Source organism: Eutrigla gurnardus (genome assembly GCF_963514095.1).
Source record: "Eutrigla gurnardus genome assembly, chromosome: 13".
Taxonomy (NCBI): domain Eukaryota; kingdom Metazoa; phylum Chordata; class Actinopteri; order Perciformes; family Triglidae; genus Eutrigla; species Eutrigla gurnardus.
Window position 1 is genome coordinate 13,999,699 of NC_139936.1, and position 17,899 is coordinate 14,017,597.

The window sequence follows — 17,899 nt, forward strand, 5'->3', positions numbered from 1 at the left end:
CATGCAAGAACTGGGACATTTTCAGCTTCCAAGAATTGTGTACAGATCCTTGCAACATGGGGCCGTGCATTATCTTGCTGAAACATGAGGTGATGTTCATGGATGTATGGCACAACAATGGGCCTCAGGATCTCATCACGGTATCTCTGTGCATTCAAAATGCCATCAATAAAATGCACCTGTGTTCTTCGTCCATAACAGATGCCTGCCCATACCATAACCCCACCACCACCATGGGCCACTCGATCCACAACATTGACATCAGCAAAGCGCTCACCCACACGACGCCACACACGCTGTCTGCCATCTGCCCTGAACAATGTAAACCGAGATTCATCCGTGAAGAGAACACCTCTCCAACGTGCCAGACGCCGTCGAATGTGAGCATTTGCCCACTCAAGTCTGTTACGGCGACGAGCTGGAGTCAGGTCAAGACCCCGATGAGGACGACGAGCATGCAGTTGAGCTTCCCTGAGACGGTTTCTGACAGTTTGTGCAGAAATTGTTTGGTTATGCAAACCAATTGTTTCAGCAGCTGTCTGAGTGGCTGGTCTCAGACGATCTTGGAGGTGAACCTGCTGGATGTGGAGGTCCTGGGCTGGTGTGGTTACACGTGGTCTGCGGTTGTGAGGCCGGTTGGATGTACTGCCATATTCTCTGAAACGCCTTTGGAGACGGCTTATGGTGGAGAAATGAACATTCAATGCACGAGCAACAGATCTGGTTGACATTCCTGCTGTCAGCATGCCAATTGCACGCTCCCTCAATGCTTGTGGCCTCTGTGGCATTTTGCTGTGAGACAAAACTGCACCTTTCAGAGTGGCCTTTTATTGTGGGCAGTATAAGGTACACCTGTGCACTAATCATGATGTCAGATCAGCATCTTGATGTGGCACACCTGTGAGGTGGGATGGATTATCTCAGCAAAGCAGAAGTGCTCACTATCACACATTTAGACAGATTTGTGAACAATGTTTGAGAGAAATGGTAATATTGTGTATCTGGAATTAATTTTAGATCTTTAAGTCCATCTCATGAAAAATGGGAGCAAAAACAAAAGTGTTGCGTTTATATTTTTGTTGAGTGTAGTAAAAGTAACACCCACTATGACCAATTTTGACCTTAATTTGAACACATAAAACTGAATTGTATTTCTTGTTCCCAGAAAATGTTTCATATCTGTTGATTAGTCCACACAGGGCGGTGGGAAGGGACGTGGGTTAAACAAACACAGCACAAACAAACACATGTCCAAAACAGATAAGAATCAGAATAGAGCATCGTAGTTTGAAGCTTAGAGCAACTGATCAACAGTATTGACGAGGTGGGAGTGAAAATGTGTTGAAGATGTGACTGTATATGGAAGGAATCATTGTGATGCCACCCACTGGTCTGTGGACTACCTCGAAGCCTGAAGACTTCATCTTGGATTTTTGCAAACAAAGTAATTTTAGTAGCTAATTGCATTGGTAGTGACGGTAGCAAGGCCATGTGGCGACGCTGGCGATGGTAGCAACCATAGGGAGGCCACTGTGGCGTCTGATAAAGCATAGCCTGTTTCTCGTCTATTTTACTAACATAATTTAATAAATGAACATTGTGCTGTATTGACGAAGACTTGAAATTAGCGAAGCAGGGTCATTTTCACATAGACATCCATGCCATCTGACTTCTTTTTGTATTTTATTTTCGCCTCCTGATGGCCAGTGGAGAGAATGCACGTTTAAGGCACTTCGTGAGATGCACTTCATAACCTTCTCCTAAATGAGGAACCACACAGCAAATCTGCAAGCAGAACAAATCTGACGATGGCTTAAACAATTCAATACATTCAAAATGAAATGAAATGTTCATCAATATCTGGAGTTGTTAAGCCTAAATATTGATATGAATAGTGAGATGAGGTCATGCCTCATGAGGGGGGAAGTTTGCGTTTACATGGGCAGTGGCTTAACAACCAGCTATAAAAGGATATTCAATTCAAAGTGCGTGTTTGGAACAATGCTCTCCTCCAACACCACAGGCTCTGAGACAGGAGGAGGAGTAATACCTCTCTCGGTGGACTTCGACAGTCCTGTGGATTATCTCATCTTTATTTTCCAGCTCTTATTCGCTACAACTGTCGTGCTGGTAGCCGGGCCTGTAGTCATTACCATCCTGGCCACCAGAGCCCTCCGCCTCCAAAACAGGTTTATTTTCATGCTGAACACGAGTATTTGTGACACACTGGTTGGGTTTTCCGTCTATTATGTCGGTCTGTTCGATGTTAAAGAAGGATATCCGTCCAGAAACGGAACGTATAATATGTTACCATCTCTCCTCGGGGTCAACATAATGACATTTTTATTTGCGCAATTTGACCGCTATTTCGCCGTGTGTCATCCGTTCATGTACACGCGCTACGTGACCCGGGGAGTGGTTATCTCTGCAAACCTTTATTGTTGGGCCCATACCTTTGGTCAGTCGATGATTTTAAATTTCATGCCGCTTTCCAAAGCAATACAGCTGTATGTTTTCGGTGTTGTCAGCCTACAAGTCATCGTGTTCACCAAAGTGGTCATGACCATCAAACTGTACGTCGTTGCCAGGAATCAACTCGACAAGGACCCTCCCAGCGCCGCGAAAGAGAGCAACAAGGAGTCATTGAAAATAATCATTTTTGTTGTCATAAGCTTCTTGGTGTTGTGGTGCCCCTCTTTTGTTAACATCATCCTTAGACTGCTGTTAGGAGGAGGGCTGACGTTTAGGAACGAGGCCACCAATCTGTTTGCCATCATGGCTCGCTTCAACGCCGTGTGCACACCGTCCGTGTACATGTGGGGGAGTCCGGCTCTGAGGAAAGCCGTAGTGAGGACTGTTTGGGGCAGAGTGTGCCCACGATGCAAGAGAAGGTAAGAGATTAAATGGTCCTATACGACAAGGACCTGGAAAAGTATATACAAAATTAGGGACTGTGAAAATTACTAAAGGGGACCGAAAAAATATGAAAACTGTAGATCCTTTCCCATACGGTATTTTAACTGTGGTTGTTCCTGACATGGAAATTATTTTCTGTTATAAAAGACCCTGGCTTCATAAATTATTTTCCGCCTAATATAATTAAGGAACATTATCATTTAAATTGCATCCTATATTGTATTCTGAAAAATTAAAGGGGTTCCTGTGAGGTCATTGTGGACGTCTCCTGTCTAATAGCCGACGAATAACAGATAAAAGAGACGTTCATTTCAATCAATCGTGTTTGAAATATAGTTTGAAGTCCACATCGACATTTTACTAAAAGAGATGTACGTGTCTACCATCAGCTTTGCTAACAGATTTATTGAGAAGCGGCTGGCCTGGAATATCGGGAGGAGCGCCGGGAGCTGAAATATACGTTGGCTAAAACTTCACAGTATATGAAGCGCCATATTTAATTCAGGTCATTTATAATCTGATGGAATGGATGACGGCTGGAGCCATTACATTGGACAGCTTCCATGACCTTACCTCGGGTAAGGGTGTCCTGGTTGTTCCCAAATCACGCCTTGTGACCAAAGGTGACCGGGCTTTTGCTGTAGGGCCCCTCAGTTGTGGAGCTCCCTGCCTGAGAATCTCCGACAAGCTAAATCAGTATCATCTTTTAAGTCTCTTCTCAAAACTCATTTTTATGTAAAAGCTTTCTTATTGTAGTTTTATTATTTTTAACACATTGCTCTCTTCCGTTTGCTCTATTTTATGGTGTTTTTGTAAGTCCTTATTGTACTCTCACAGTGTGTTTTGTGTGTCATTTTTATGTTTTATTCTGTTCTGTAAAGCATTTTGTAATGCTGTTTCGAAAAGTGCTATACAAATAAAGTGTATTATTATTATTATTATTATTATTATTATTATTATTATTATTATTATTATTATTATGACGCAATTTCAGCACCAGGGTCAGCGGCGTGGCCCTGACGCGGATGATCAAGGTAACGAAGGTTGCAGTCCAGCACCGCGGACAGCTCCGCTACCGCGAATAGCGATCAGGACCTTCAGCGCCGCCCGAAAGGTTCTCCCCAACAAGGCCATGGTGGTCGTGGTGGCAGAATGTTAACTTTTATAACAGATCACATGGTTTATTTTGTATTGTTGCTTGAATTGAAGCTAATTAAAAAATGAAATCGATCACAAATGGGAAAGGGCGATGTGACGTCATTTAACGTAAGTCTGCACGGTCTCCGACACGGATTCAAACACGACGGATATGTAGGCTAGGCTACAGTCTCTACGGTATTGTGTACATAGTCGACTGTAGGTTACGTTAAATAACAATAAAACCCGATAATAATAATAAGTGTAGGATCAGCTTTTCATCAAACACCGAACATCTAAATGAAAGTCCTGAGTATTCATTCATCCACCACAACCCTTCCACTCACTTTGTCACTCTATACTGAAATTGCTACTAATTCTGTTAAAAGCTTGCATCTGGGTAATTATTGCCAAATAAACGTCGGTTTAAAATGTTAAAATATGTCTCATGGGTTAACATTACATCTCGTGTCATTAGCGTTTTTAGTTGTTTTTTTTCGTGTAATTTCTACGCCACGGGGTTAACGTTATACCAGGGAAGTTCCCCAGTTGCACAAATTTACGTATATTTTAGAGAAATCAGACATAAGTCAGGTTCTAAATTCTTGTTTCATTTTGTTGACATATTAGAGTCAAAGGTTTTTACAGAGGTAATTTATTTTTTATCACTTCATAATCAGAAAATACTGTCAACACCCATATATATATATATATATATATATATATATATATATATATATATATATATATATATATATATATATATAAATCTATTTCCTCCATGTTTTAGGAATACACTGTTCCATAAACCAGGCTATATACGATATAAACAAACCCCTCAGTAAAAACCTTCAGGATATAATGACACGGGAAGGTGTAGTGAATGTAAGGGCTACAGTGGAGATTTCTGGCTTAGAGAAAACAGCATTATTAAATTCCATACATTTTGAAGACACTACGGATGAATAGAGTAAAAAAAAACTTAGACATAGACATGACAATGGAAATTCTCCAGTTAATTACTTTCATTAAGAAAATTCTTAGTTTTTTGGTATTACAACTTTTCTCAGATGTTATATTAAAATATGCAAAATGAGGAACTATCTTTAGGTTGAATTAGTCTGAAACAAGATGGAAACTATAGTCCAACATCTCAAAATTGATCCATGCATGATTTGCTGATGATATTTTTGCCTGTAGTGGCTCGCCTTAATGCAGGCACATTCAATTATTATGAACATTTATACAAATTGTACGGAGTGTGCATCCTCTGTATCAATAACCAATTTTTTTTATTTGTATTTATTTATTAATTTATTTAATATTAAGTACTTTTATCTTTAATTTAATTCATTCATTCCTTCCTTTCATTTGTGTCCGACAGTTTTACTTGACAATGCTTTAAAAAAAAAAAAAAAACATTAAAAATTCACTTAAATGTTTATCAATATTTGAACATTTCAAGTCGAAATTGTTGAATAGTCAACATTGTTGGGTATTTTCTGCGTTAAAAGGGGGGTAAACGGCATTGGCTCAGATTCAGCATCTCGAGAGACAAGAGATCTGATGACTTCACGGCAGGGCTTGCTTATAAAAAATGAAACTTGTAACGCCAGTTGCGCACAGACAATGCTCTCCTCCAACACCACAGGCTCTGAGACAGGAGGAGGAGTACCTCTCTCGGTGGACTTCGACAGTCCTGTGGATTATCTCATCTTTATTTTCCAGCTCTTATTCGCTACAACTGTGGTGCTGGTAGCCGGGCCTGTAGTCATTACCATCCTGGCCACCAGAACCCTCCGCCTCCAAAACAGGTTTATTTTCATGCTGAACACGAGTATTTGTGACACACTGGTCGGGTTTTCCGTCTATTATCTCGGTCTGTTCGATGTTAACGAAGGATATCCGTCCAGAAACGGAACGTATAATATTTTAACCTCACTTTTAGGGATCAATATATTGACGTTCATGTTCGCACAGTTTGACCGCTATTTCGCCGTGTGCCATCCATTCATTTACAGTCGCTTCATAACCAGACAGTTGGTGATCGCCGTCAACGTCTACTGCTGGGTTTACAACTTCGCGCACTTGATCGCCAGGAACATGTTGCCGCTCTCCAAAGCGATACAACTGTACGTGTTCAGCATTGTCCTCTTTCAGCTCATCGTGTTCACCAAAGTGGTCATGACCATCAAACTGTACGTCGTTGCCAGGCATCAACTCGACAAGGACCCTCCCAGCGCCGAGAAAGAGAGCAAGAAGGAATCGCTCAGAATCATCATTTTTGTTGTCATAAGCTTCTTGGTGTTGTGGTGCCCCTCTTTTGTTAACATCATCAACAGATTGGTGTTAGGAGGAGGGCTGACGTTTAGGAACGAGGCCACCAATCCGTTCGCCATCATGGCTCGCTTCAACGCCTTGTGCACACCGTCCGTGTACATCTGGGGGAGTCCGGCTCTCAAGGAAGCCATGGTGAGGACTGTTTGGGGCAGAGTGTGCCCACGATGCAGGAGGAGGTAATGCTCTGTGTGGAAGTGCATGCAAAATGCACTGCCATGTTCTATTGCTCTATTACACTGTCCTTATTTTTTCGATTGATGCACCTATTTTTCTCATTTAAAACTTCCCCCCTTTCCTCAGAGTCGAAGGGAAGGGAGATACCAAAAAGTCATGGAAATAACAAGAACCTGAGGATATCATCATCTCTCTCTCTCTCTCTCTCTCTCTCTCTCTCTCTCTCTCTCTCTCTCTCTCTCTCTCTCATTAATAGACAGTTCAAATAAGTAGAACATGTTTAAGTTTTTGTTCATTAATGATTCACTTTATTAAATTTTATGCAGCAAATTGATGTGGTTTGATGATGTATGAGAGGATGTCCAGGTGGCAGAGACTGTTTTTTCAAACTTGTGATATCTGATCAGATGAATGATGAAAACGTGTGTCCGAACCCGTTAACTGTAGGTTTGTTTGTGTTGCTGTCCATGCTGCCGTGGTGCTGAATCACAATAATGCCCACTTTAAAGCATGATAGTGTGCTGAACCAAGCAATTTTGGCTTTTGTTTTTTAATCTTGTGCATTCATACATGTAATTGGATATTCTCGTGTAGTTGTTGTTGAACTTTAAGCTTTTATACATCAACTAAACATCTGCGGTGTTAATGTTTGCGTAAAAAAAGTTTACACTGAGCAGGAGAGATAGTGAATGCAAGGATAATCTGAGGTGGGACTCATTCTCTGCTGTAGTTGAGTCGGGTCTATACATATTTATTAGGATAAAATAAAAGGCATGGGAAGATTAATTCTATATACGCCTATTATGAAATGTTACGATCCAAAAAAAATGATATTCATCAGGGTTCATTTTTTAACAGCCAAAACAAAAATGAACAATAACATTAAACCTGATGAATACTTCTATTGCTGAGTGAAAGACAAATACAGACCCTAATAAACTTCTGATGTGAGTTTCTATTTCAAATACATTAATTAATGTGAACTCATTTTATCTATAAGTGAAAGTGCTAAATCACTCATAAATCTCCCATAAATTAAATTAAAAATGTATTAACTTTAGCAAGGAACGGACAATCCAGTACCTTTAATTTAATAGCAGCAGAGTTAAACTGGATCTGGGTTCTTTTAAATAATAAATATGTGATACTAGCGGCTGATTTGCTTGAACTTAAACTCAAATTTGGTTGAAAATGTGGGATGTGAAAAAATGAAGTTCCCACATAATCATGATCGGCCAGGCAGGCACCGGTTTAACTAAACACAGAAATCTAACACTTGATGATTGATAAGATTTCTTGTTCAATGTGTTTTGCTTTCTATGCTGTTTTAACAGATTAAATGTCGGAGAATCTTAGTGACCTCTTTGCATCCATTATTATTAAAGAACAAACATCACATAGTGCACAGATGTACAATCCCAAATCAAACATAATTTCTTTTTCATTGATGAGCAGCCACAAATAGTTGAAAACTTATGATCGAACCACCTACTTTAGTTTAATTTTGCTCTTACATTTGCTAAATAGCTTCTGACCTTCAATACACAACTCTGTTGGCATCAAATATAAGTTGGAAGATTGATCCAAGTAAGACAAGGTCCCCTACACTGTGTAGTGCTGCCGGGAGCTTTTGTAGTTATTCTGGGCAGGGACAAACATATCTTTTATTATTTTTATATATTCATAATAAGCTGTAGTCATTTTCACAAAAGTCTATTTGTCATGAATCATTTTTCAGAATCTTTAATTTGTACCCACTTTTTTTCCAACCACATTTTCCGAACTGCTCCAGATCAGGAATAGTGAAAATAACAGCATTTAAATAGAAAGTTACTACTCATAGTACTCAACGTAGTCTACGGACAGAAAACGTGCGTGTGGCATTTAGATTTGTGTATAGATGTGTACCCCAGAAAGGCAATACATGATAAGTATTTTATGCTTTATTTATTAACCATAAGAGATACAATGCTCATTCTGTCGTCAGAGCGCCACCCTGTTGAAGTTCATGCAAATAAGCAGTAATTTATTATCAAGTTTACAGTGAGATGATATTCCTTGTATGCTGTAAAGTTTAATGGGGCCTCAGCTCTGGCAATGAGTCCATTCATTGCATCATATAATCATGTGCACGTGTATGTTAATTTTACTGGCTCACTACTAGTGGGTGTGAATTGTTTTAATCACCACAGAAGAATTTCCCTGTGAGGCCACGACTTTGATCACAGCTGACAGGAAACGCACCGAATTTGTTGAGTGCGTGAGGAAGCGCATGAAGTTGTGGGCGTGAGTCATTTCTACCACAGTGTCCATGGCGGCTGCTTGAGTGGGAACGAGGCCAAAGAGGAAACATTGACGGGAATGGAAATGACGGCCCATGGCAGTGCTTGTCTCTGAAGAGATCGTCTTATCATCATCCTAGAATGCATAGATAAAGGGAGAGACTGTTAATGTCCCAAAATGCATCGCACTGAAGTTTTATAAAAACAAAACAGGTCTGAATGATTGTTGCATCCGACTTACCCATCACGTCCCAGCAGGAATAGAGCAGGAATACTGGGTTTGGCAGTGCTTCCATCAGTGATCATATCAAGGTACTGACTGTCATTGTCCACTGCATTATCGGCAATCAGAACTGCTTTGCCCCCAGCTTCCTCGACATGTCGGGCCTTTTGAACAAAGGAGCAACCTCTGCAGCCCACACAAAAATAAAAAAATGAAGTGTGAGAAACTGTTAAAAGGTTGTTTGAATAGTAAAACATTCCAGAAATGCAACTACTTCCCCATAACTTACAATTAGGAGAGGCATCAGTTCCCCTAAATTCTGTGTATAACACCTTATACTGAGCACAGCTTAAACTATTAAGTATTGTCAGTCATCATGAGTAAGTACACGGTAGTCACTGGTCACATGACCCAGGTCTGCAACTGTGATTCTCTCCATATGCTTCTTGATAGAGCCCGACCGATAAAGGATTTTGAAGGCCGATACCGATACAAATCTTTGTTGATTTAAAAATCCGATATTCCGATATATCGGCCGATATTTTTTTATTTCAGAAATGCGTAACAAAACATTAACAGATTTCCCTAACAGTTATTTATGAGTCTTCACTAAAATAATATGATAATGAAAAACTTGTTTATTTTATTGTCACAACGGAACAGAGGAACATCAAAATATATTAAAGTTCTGATAAATAAAATGTATAAAAATACAAACTTAAGATATAAAACTTCAAGTCCTTTGAACAAAAACACAATAACAACAACAACCAAACACAAAGTTACCAGTATTTAAAGACTTGGTAAGCTTCATAAATATAACTTTGAACAAGACTGGAGACAAATTCTGTTAAGTTCTATAAGGGTGTTTCGTCCGTTTTTATTGTATTTTTAAAATATTCATTTATCGTCCATTATAAATGCTGATACCAATAGTTTGGAAAATGCTTAATATCAGCCGATTAAAGGTTGTATCAGCGATTCTGGGCCGAAACATAAATGATCACATTCATCCGTTTTTACCTCACGATCCGCTAGCTGCCCGCCCCATAAGCAGGCCGTCAAAAAAACGTGTCTCTCTAGGCAGCCTAGGCTCCGAGATCGTACACAAAAACAAATAGTACTACCAACACCTCAAAAGCAAAATAAACAGTGTTCCAACCAATCACGTTCATGAAAATGCGCGTCCATGATCATTTTCAAAACACGGGAGGGAGGGGCTAGCTGGCTCTGTTTGTTTTGGATCTCGCAACGGAAGTGAGGGCAACCAGAATCGCTGATACAACCTTTAATATCGGTCGGCCGATTAATATCGGTCGGGCTCTACTTCTTGATGTACAAAATTAAGCAAGACTAGGTTTGTTCTTAAACAGGTTCTTCAACGCGACACATTAGACTCTTGGTATACCTTGTAAAGCCAGAATATCGAGAATTCAATATTGTTTTGTGGGTAAGAACCAATCCCCCAGGAACAGCACTGGGCTGCTGCCTGCTACATTTTGCTATTGTGACCCAGTCAAACCCCCCAAAAAGATGCTTCTTCATATAAAACATCAATATAACAATGAAGAAAATGTACTAAGCATGGACTTCCAGGTCCAATTTAAATTTAAAATGTCATGCACAGCTCTACGCTTTTGGCCAGTTATGAGTGCAGACGGCTCGACTACGAGGCCAGAAAAACACTCTTATGTGCAAACACTATGGGACCCAAACATATAGAAGGGTTTTCTTCACTACTAAATGGCTCCATCCAAGCTTATAGTTTCCCACAATTGGTTTGTGTTCACGTGGTCTATGTCTTATACAGGTATATAGGCACTGAGGCACGTGTACATACATACATACATACATACATACATACCCTCTTTCCACAAGGACTACTTGTCCCTGGATGATGTCACTGTCCTCCAGGTCTGAGCAGCCGTCTGCTGGGTCTGCTGGCACAAGGTAAATCTCATCATACGATGACGTCTGGGGACCAAAGGAGAGGAGACGAATGTGATTAGGTGGTGAGTGTACACATATCAGTGGCATCCTTTGGCCTACAAATCAAATTCAGAGAAGTACTCACAAAATCTCCTCCAAAGTCTTTAGCAGGCGCTGCACTGAAGATGTAGCCTATCTCCTCTGGGCTAATGACCCGGAAATAAAGCAGCTCATTGATCCCAAGACCTAGGGCAGTCCAAAAAGAAATGAAACATTTACACGCCTAGCTAGCAATATCTCAAGAGGTGTGAATAATTGTATCATTAGTATGATGTCGCTGCTGATAAACGACGGTGATAAATGGCATGGGAATTCACAGGTAATGTACAAACAAATGCCTAATCAGGTTTACAAAACTGCTACTGTAACGACCCGTCAGCTAAATTAGCTGTTTACTACCGATCGAGCGTTGCCCCCGCCCCTTACTCACCTGACATGCGACTGAACTGCATGCAAACGCTCCAGAGGTACAAAAGTAAAGCTGCCGTTCGAACAAGCGTGGCCATGTTCACGGCATTTGTAGATATTCTCTGCGTTAAATAGACGAGACTGGGTGGCTTTCTATTTGTCCATATGAAGGACCGTATGCTAGCTGTTCTGATAACAACAGAGCACAGCAGGTTAGCAACTTCTTCTTCTTCTTCTTTTATTTGAATGGCGGGTCGGGTTGCAACCGTCACCTATATTTAGCATACCGCCACCTACTGTTCTGGAGTACGTAATACGAGACACTGTGATCGCAATATAAAGTATAAATAAGGTAATAAGTCAATTATATTCATACAAATTAAAGTGTGTGTGTGTGTGTGTGTGTGTGTGTGTGTGTGTGTGTGTGTGGGGGGGGGAGGGGGGTAATAATATTTAATTAAATTATTATATTTGTTCCTCTGTTCAGCAATAAAGCTCCCTCCACCTTTTATTTTTCCAGCTACACGATAACCATGAACCCATCCTTCACACAAATAATGGAACACATAATAATAGAAATGAAATAAAATACAATTTTAACAAACATCACTTTTTGCACAGCTGTATTTGTTGCACCATCTCCAAGGTTTAATCTTTGTTCAAGCACTTCACAAATGCAATTTAATTCTTTCATATAAATACATTCAAATATGTCTCCACTATTTTGGAATATAGGGCCTGCAATATATTTTCTTTCCTGTATGTTTCCTTTCTTTGACGTTGTCCAAGCATCCAGATGGCAACTCTTTGCGGCAAGATTTTGCTGTGTTTTTGCTTTTGCGTTGTTTTTTTCCCTTTGTTCTCACCTGCAATGAATTAATGACAGATTAGGCTCTGAAAGAGGTCAATAACATTGAGTAAGCAATGCTTCAAGTCTGACGCATGTGTAAAATGACATTTGTCTGACTCTGAATTACAAGAATGCTATTCCAGAACTTTAACAGTAACTGTGAGGTCAAGGTCAGTACATTCCCAATGAGCATTTTATTTCTCCGCATTACAGTGTAATTTACTGCTCAAGCTTCAAGCCAAGTAAGCTTTGCTCCAGATGTCTCTATGTGAGGTGAAGATATTTTTCTTAGCCTTTTTATTACTTTTTACTTTTACTTTTTATTTTTAATACATTGACTATACTTTTTAAGATTTGAATTTTATGATTCTAAACCAACCGTTGCATTTTTTTGGCTGTTGGCTTTTGACAAGTTCACATATTGCCTACCTAACCTCACAGTGTTATAAACTATAGGAACAAAAATAAGATAGATATGGAATTTCAGAAAGGAACTGATAACCAATGTCATTGCTAGGTTTCAATGCACGTATCCTCGATAACAGATCTGGTTAGCAGCTGATGCTATCAATCTTTCCTGCATTTTGCTTTTTGCCAGCTTTAGTGCAAGCCTTAGAGGCTCTGTAGTTGCACATGCATATCACGGTTGAATGATGATACTGATGTAAAAACAGAATATGTTAGAATCATGCTGTAGCTGACAGTCACTGAACCTTTCTGTCTTAGTTTAATAATTATTTTAAACGTATTCTTCTTCAACAACAACAAATATTACTATTAATAGATGCCAAGTATCTAATTAACTAGGTGGTAGTAGCAAATGAAGTAATAATGATTAATTGCTGAAATGCTGAAAATTGCTGTTCATTCATTAACGACTAAAATAAATTACGATAAATAGGACACCTTTTATATTTGCTACTGGAGTACTTTAACCTTCATAAGAGTTATGTAACTAAACATACTAGCATCTAATGTCTAACAAGGAACATACACTCCACAAGACTTGTGTCGTGTACATATGCACGTGTGGACTGATACTGTATTAAAGTGCATTACAGGGATTTCTAATTAAAGAAAGTGGTTGAATGACACACGGTCAACACATAAATGAAGAAGGAACATATATAAGGAAGGAAGCAGAAAGCTCTTTTAATAGCCATTTGTTTTGCATGGCGCCAATCCACACAAAAAAAACAGAATACCAAATCACTTGTACAGGAATAGAAAGGCATAGAAACTACTCTGTGATGTAATATGTAGATTTCCTTAGATTTTAAAGCCAAGGATCCTTGAATGGAAAAAAACTGCAGAGACCCCAAATTGGGAAACAACAGCCCTTTTGCAAGAAAGAGTTTTCTTTTAAAAAAATAAATAAATGGTGTTTGCTTTACTTTTTGTCTGTGAGATTTAGCATAAATAATAAATACTATTCACAAATAAATAGTTTGAGTACAGCCAAAAAATAAAATAAATAATAATAACAGTGTGTACTGTTGTGTACTGGTCTTCTGTCCTTAAGCTTTCATACTTATTGTGGTGAAGTGCTGTGATCTCTCTTAGCCATCAGTGTGCAATCGCCCCAAAGGCAGACAGACAGAAACACGGTGAAAACAGTAGGTGAGAGGAAGTGAGCGGACATTGTGGAGACACAAGGACAACGGAAGAGCAGGAGCAGACAGTGTTGGGTTCAGATATCCTCAGTAGGTTACATTTTCCCAGGGAGTCCACTGGCTCCAGGTCGAGCGCACCAGCGAGTCTCTTGAGCGAGCCCTCAGCATGCTGATCCCCTTCGGTAGCAGAGCAGACGACGAACGTCCAGTCTAGAGTCACACAGGTCAGACAATAAGAAAAAGCAACGTGCTAATGGAGAGAATGACATGTAGAGCCGTTTGTACCTTGCCATCGTCTCTTGACACATATTCAATCTCGTGCTCTAGACTGAAGAAGCTTTGAGGAGTTGACCAGCTGGTTGGTGCCTTGATGGTCACATTCAGCACCTCTTCCGCCTCCTGACACTTGACAATCATGGGGCTGTCCGGTTGAACTACATAAAACAATGACAAAACATGAGGAATTAGTAGTATCAGTATTTAAGCCCAAATTCCTAATATGTGAATTATCAATTTATTGTGAACATACATAGCAGTTTTTCAACTTCCCATTTTGCTAATCTTCAGTTCCACTCATCTTACCAATATCCCTGAGATAAAATCTCTTGGTTATCCTGAAGACGGAGAGGTCAACGATGGCCTCGGCAGTGAGCTCGAGCATGGTGCTCTCCTCGGCGTAGGGTGAGAGGGAGTGGGACAGCTCAAAGTGGAACCGACCAGCCACCAGATTATCACTGCTGACCCAATGACAGGACTTCCTACCTTCACTGCTACAGAGACGAGCAGTAAAACAGACAAGGAGCGACATGTAACTGACAAATTATAATTCTATCTGCTTGTTGCTTACCTGTTAACATCACATACTACACTTTGGGCTTTTTAAAACATTATATTTACCAGTTACGGCCCAGTCCAAGGCGCACTGCTGTTTGTCCTCTGTGGGTCCACTCACAGCTAAAGTTGCAGTCGTAAGACCTTGCCCGACAACGGATGGAGGCAGAATCTATAAAGATATACAAGGTGAATGAAAACAAGTTTCATGGAGAATGTTTGGACTTAGTCACACCAACAAAAAAAAACTGAAGTGAAAAATACGTAAGACATTTATATGGGAAGTGCATCACAGTCCGTCCGGTCTCATCCTCCAGACTTTGACATGAACATGAAAAGAAAACGAAACCAGAGCATTTTACCTAACTCTTCTTCTTCCTCGGCCTCCAGCAGCAGATATGTCGCTGACAGCAATTCATTTCCTCTCCAGCAGCTGTATTCTCCCAACATGGGCGTATCCACCTCCGACACCACCAGATGTGAACCATTCCGCTGGATGTTGTCGTCCATATCGACGTCCTCCATCAACCGGCCGCGAAACTTCCACGTGACAGCATCGTCCGTCTTTGTATTGCAGGTCAGTGTGACTTTTTCTTCATCATTCCATTTTGCCACCACAACTACATAAACGCACAGGCAGAAACGCACACACACATTCTTTTTAACAAGATGAACGCATTTAGCACCACTTAAAATATGAAGAAAAATAATGATAGAGAAATATGTGGAACATAAACGAGACGTACAGTTGTGTGGAAAGTGGTTGAGTCCATGTGCTCCAGTGAGGCTGATGATCAGCAGCCCACACGTCCACAGTAACAAAGTCTTCTGGAGAATTGCGTGGCAGCAAGAGGAGATTATTGAAAAAGACCCAATACTTGCTTTAAAACCTAACTAATTATCCCTTGATTTACTTGCGATTATTATTATTATATTATTTTCAAATGTGAAATAAGATCTGTTCGTAGGACATATCAATGGGCTAGTTGATATTATGTGTTATAATAAATGGCAAAGTTGGTAATTTACTCCCTATTGTACCATTTAGCATATACAAATAGCCACATTCACTGGCCAGATAATAAGTATAATTTAAAACCAGATGTACGAAGCATCTTTTAATTCCAACAGTTATTTCTTACCATTTGGATGATGTTCACTGAAGTTGATGCTATAGAGCTGCAGGTCAGTCGTAGTAATCCTGAGGATTGTGTACTCCCAACTGCCCACTGAGCATCATATTTATATTGTTGCACAGCATGCATCATCACCACCACCACCACAATCATCATCATCATGTCACCTTTGGATGTGAGAGAGAAACTGTGTGATATTATAAGCTGATATGAGCCAATTGGCCGTGCGTTTCCTAGATACTGTTTTGCATGTCAAATTTTGTTGACATGTGACGGGGTAAACTGGCAGTTTCGAATAAGGGACTGAGAAACGGAGATAAGAGGTGTGAAGTGTGGGTGATGTGTGGGGTGGGGGCTTGCCCTCAGCCTTGAAGTAGAAACACTGTGTAACAGTGTAACATCACATGCGAGACACACTGTATTCGAACACCAATCCTGGAATCAGTTAACAGGACAAACACACACACAAGCACACCCACACAAACATTTGATCTTAGTCTTCACGAGAATTTGAACTTATTTTTGCGGCAAATTTCTAAAGTTCCCTACCCTTCCATTTAAGTATAAAGGTATCACCCCTTTGGGGAAAGAACATACAGAAATGACATTTTACAGAGAGATTATTGTTCGTCACTCTGTTCTAATAACCTGTATTGTTAATGACATTTCTTTTTAGTTTTACAAAGTGGGTTAGCATACATTTGCAGTTTTTGCCAACAATAAAATTTTTGGTTGTACGTGGGCTTTGGGAGATTGCAGGGGGGCATTTATCACTATTTCCTCACACTTATCGACCAAAGGTGGAATCACCTAAATTAATAAGGAATCATCGGATTGATCCATGATGCAAAACATAATTAGTTGCAGTCCTAGTAGAGAAAGACATATATACAGTAAAAAGTCTGTTGAACTTAAATCTCAGAAATAACCTAGCATTACCTTGGCTAATTTGTCATTTTTAATGGGGGGGGGGGGGCCATCATTCTGAGATATTTGATGCTCCTAAAGTTAAAGAACACACACACACACTCTACAAGCACACCTTTACACAGGGAGAGAGAGAGAGAGAGAGAGAGAGAGAGAGAGAGAGAGAGAGAGAGAGAGAGAGAGAGAGACACAGGACTTTCCCTGACCATTAGTCATATAGCCTATGGGGCAACCCAATTTTGTTTGGCTAAATGTCAGATATTTGACACACGAAAAACACACTGTGATCTTTTGTTTATCCCCTCAGATAAGTAAATCTTCTGATTCTGTCATGTATAAAGTACTTCCAAGGTAAAGGCGCTGTTACTAATTCATCTTTGTCCTCTTACAGTTGGTAGGTGAGCACATTATGCTCTATCATAGAATCTACCATCTACAGCATGACATGCATATCATAACCACATCGTGAGCTGAAATTCTGCGAAACCGTCCCGTCAGCTTTCCTTCTTAGATCATTCTAACAGAAATAGTTGGTTTCAGTTCCTTAAAAGTCTAAAAAGTATCATTCATGTATCTGCCGTAGAGAAGAATTTCACGTACTCTCCCCTTGTATTTATTCACAGTATTATCTGGTGGATTATCATTTATATTAATATCCACAGCCACAAAAAAGGTCCAGCTAAAAAGGTCCAAATGTACAATAAGTACATTTGTTAAAAGAAGGAAACAAAGAAACCACAACATATCATTGCCGATACAGTAAGAGCTAAAAAACAAGTGTTAGGTCCTAGTCTTAAGTTTTGTTTCAGTGTTGCTTTAAGTTATTATTTCCCACATAGCATCAAGTCTTAAGATACAACTGAGTCACCCAACTTCTTTTTTCCTCTGAATCAGATGAATCAATGTTAAAAAATCCAAAGTTTCAGATAATTCAGCGTGCTACGTGCATTTGAATCCCAAAACTGAACACACAGCATGACTTTTTTGGTGCCAGATTCAAACCTTTTTGGACCCTTTGAAATGCACGTCATGCTGTTGAATGTCGAAAATTCCCCGACTGAAATAGCACCATA

General features: G+C 39.9%; 4 protein-coding genes across 5 annotated transcripts; 2 read left to right on the plus strand and 2 right to left on the minus strand.

The window, feature by feature from the left end:
• Positions 1-1,963: 1,963 nt before the first annotated feature.
• On the plus strand, positions 1,964-2,895 carry LOC311023091 (trace amine-associated receptor 2-like; the record flags this gene model as incomplete). Its single annotated transcript, XM_084024758.1, has 1 exon — positions 1,964-2,895. Exon 1 carries the CDS (start codon positions 2,002-2,004, stop codon positions 2,893-2,895), a length of 894 nt encoding a protein of 297 aa, XP_083880884.1. The 5' UTR covers positions 1,964-2,001.
• A 2,787-nt stretch (positions 2,896-5,682) lies between these two features.
• LOC311022972 (uncharacterized protein) lies at positions 5,683-6,573 on the plus strand (the record flags this gene model as incomplete). The annotated part of the gene is made up of 1 exon (XM_084024604.1): positions 5,683-6,573. One exon carries the CDS (start codon positions 5,683-5,685, stop codon positions 6,571-6,573), a length of 891 nt encoding a protein of 296 aa, XP_083880730.1.
• A 1,559-nt stretch (positions 6,574-8,132) lies between these two features.
• On the minus strand, positions 8,133-11,696 carry LOC311022993 (protease-associated domain-containing protein 1-like). Its single transcript, XM_084024625.1, has 5 exons — positions 11,492-11,696; positions 11,147-11,247; positions 10,937-11,046; positions 9,091-9,258; positions 8,133-8,985 (listed from the first exon to the last, which is right to left on the minus strand). Exons 1-5 carry the CDS (start codon positions 11,565-11,567, stop codon positions 8,865-8,867), a joined length of 576 nt encoding a protein of 191 aa, XP_083880751.1. The 5' UTR covers positions 11,568-11,696; the 3' UTR covers positions 8,133-8,864.
• A 438-nt stretch (positions 11,697-12,134) lies between these two features.
• il12b2 (interleukin 12B 2) lies at positions 12,135-16,022 on the minus strand. 2 transcript variants are annotated; one of them, XM_084025953.1, is made up of 8 exons: positions 15,906-16,022; positions 15,510-15,591; positions 15,126-15,383; positions 14,830-14,935; positions 14,515-14,702; positions 14,218-14,366; positions 14,032-14,142; positions 12,135-12,335 (listed from the first exon to the last, which is right to left on the minus strand). In XM_084025953.1, the coding sequence occupies exons 1-8, from the start codon at positions 15,906-15,908 to the stop codon at positions 12,189-12,191; spliced, it is 1,044 nt and encodes a 347-aa protein (XP_083882079.1). In that variant the 5' UTR covers positions 15,909-16,022; the 3' UTR covers positions 12,135-12,188. The 2 variants fall into 2 exon arrangements, with proteins under 2 accessions (XP_083882079.1, XP_083882080.1); XM_084025954.1 differs by lacking the exon at positions 12,135-12,335 and having other exon boundaries at positions 13,448-14,142.
• Between the last annotated feature and the right edge of the window lie 1,877 nt (positions 16,023-17,899).

Excerpts from the sequence above, each read along its gene's own strand:
- LOC311022993 (XM_084024625.1), bottom strand. The coding sequence starts at position 11,567 with ATGGCCACGCTTGTTCGAACGGCAGCTTTACTTTTGTACCTCTGGAGC. Across the intron at positions 11,047-11,146 it reads AAGACTTTGGAGGAGATTTT|ACGTCATCGTATGATGAGAT; the intron begins GTGAGTACTTCT and ends TTTGGTCCCCAG. Across the intron at positions 9,259-10,936 it reads GTAGTCCTTGTGGAAAGAGG|AGGTTGCTCCTTTGTTCAAA; the intron begins GTATGTATGTAT and ends TGTGGGCTGCAG.
- il12b2 (XM_084025953.1), bottom strand. Across the intron at positions 14,703-14,829 it reads CTTGGACTGGGCCGTAACTG|CAGTGAAGGTAGGAAGTCCT; the intron begins GTAAATATAATG and ends TCGTCTCTGTAG. Across the intron at positions 14,367-14,514 it reads ATTTTATCTCAGGGATATTG|TTCAACCGGACAGCCCCATG; the intron begins GTAAGATGAGTG and ends TGTTTTATGTAG.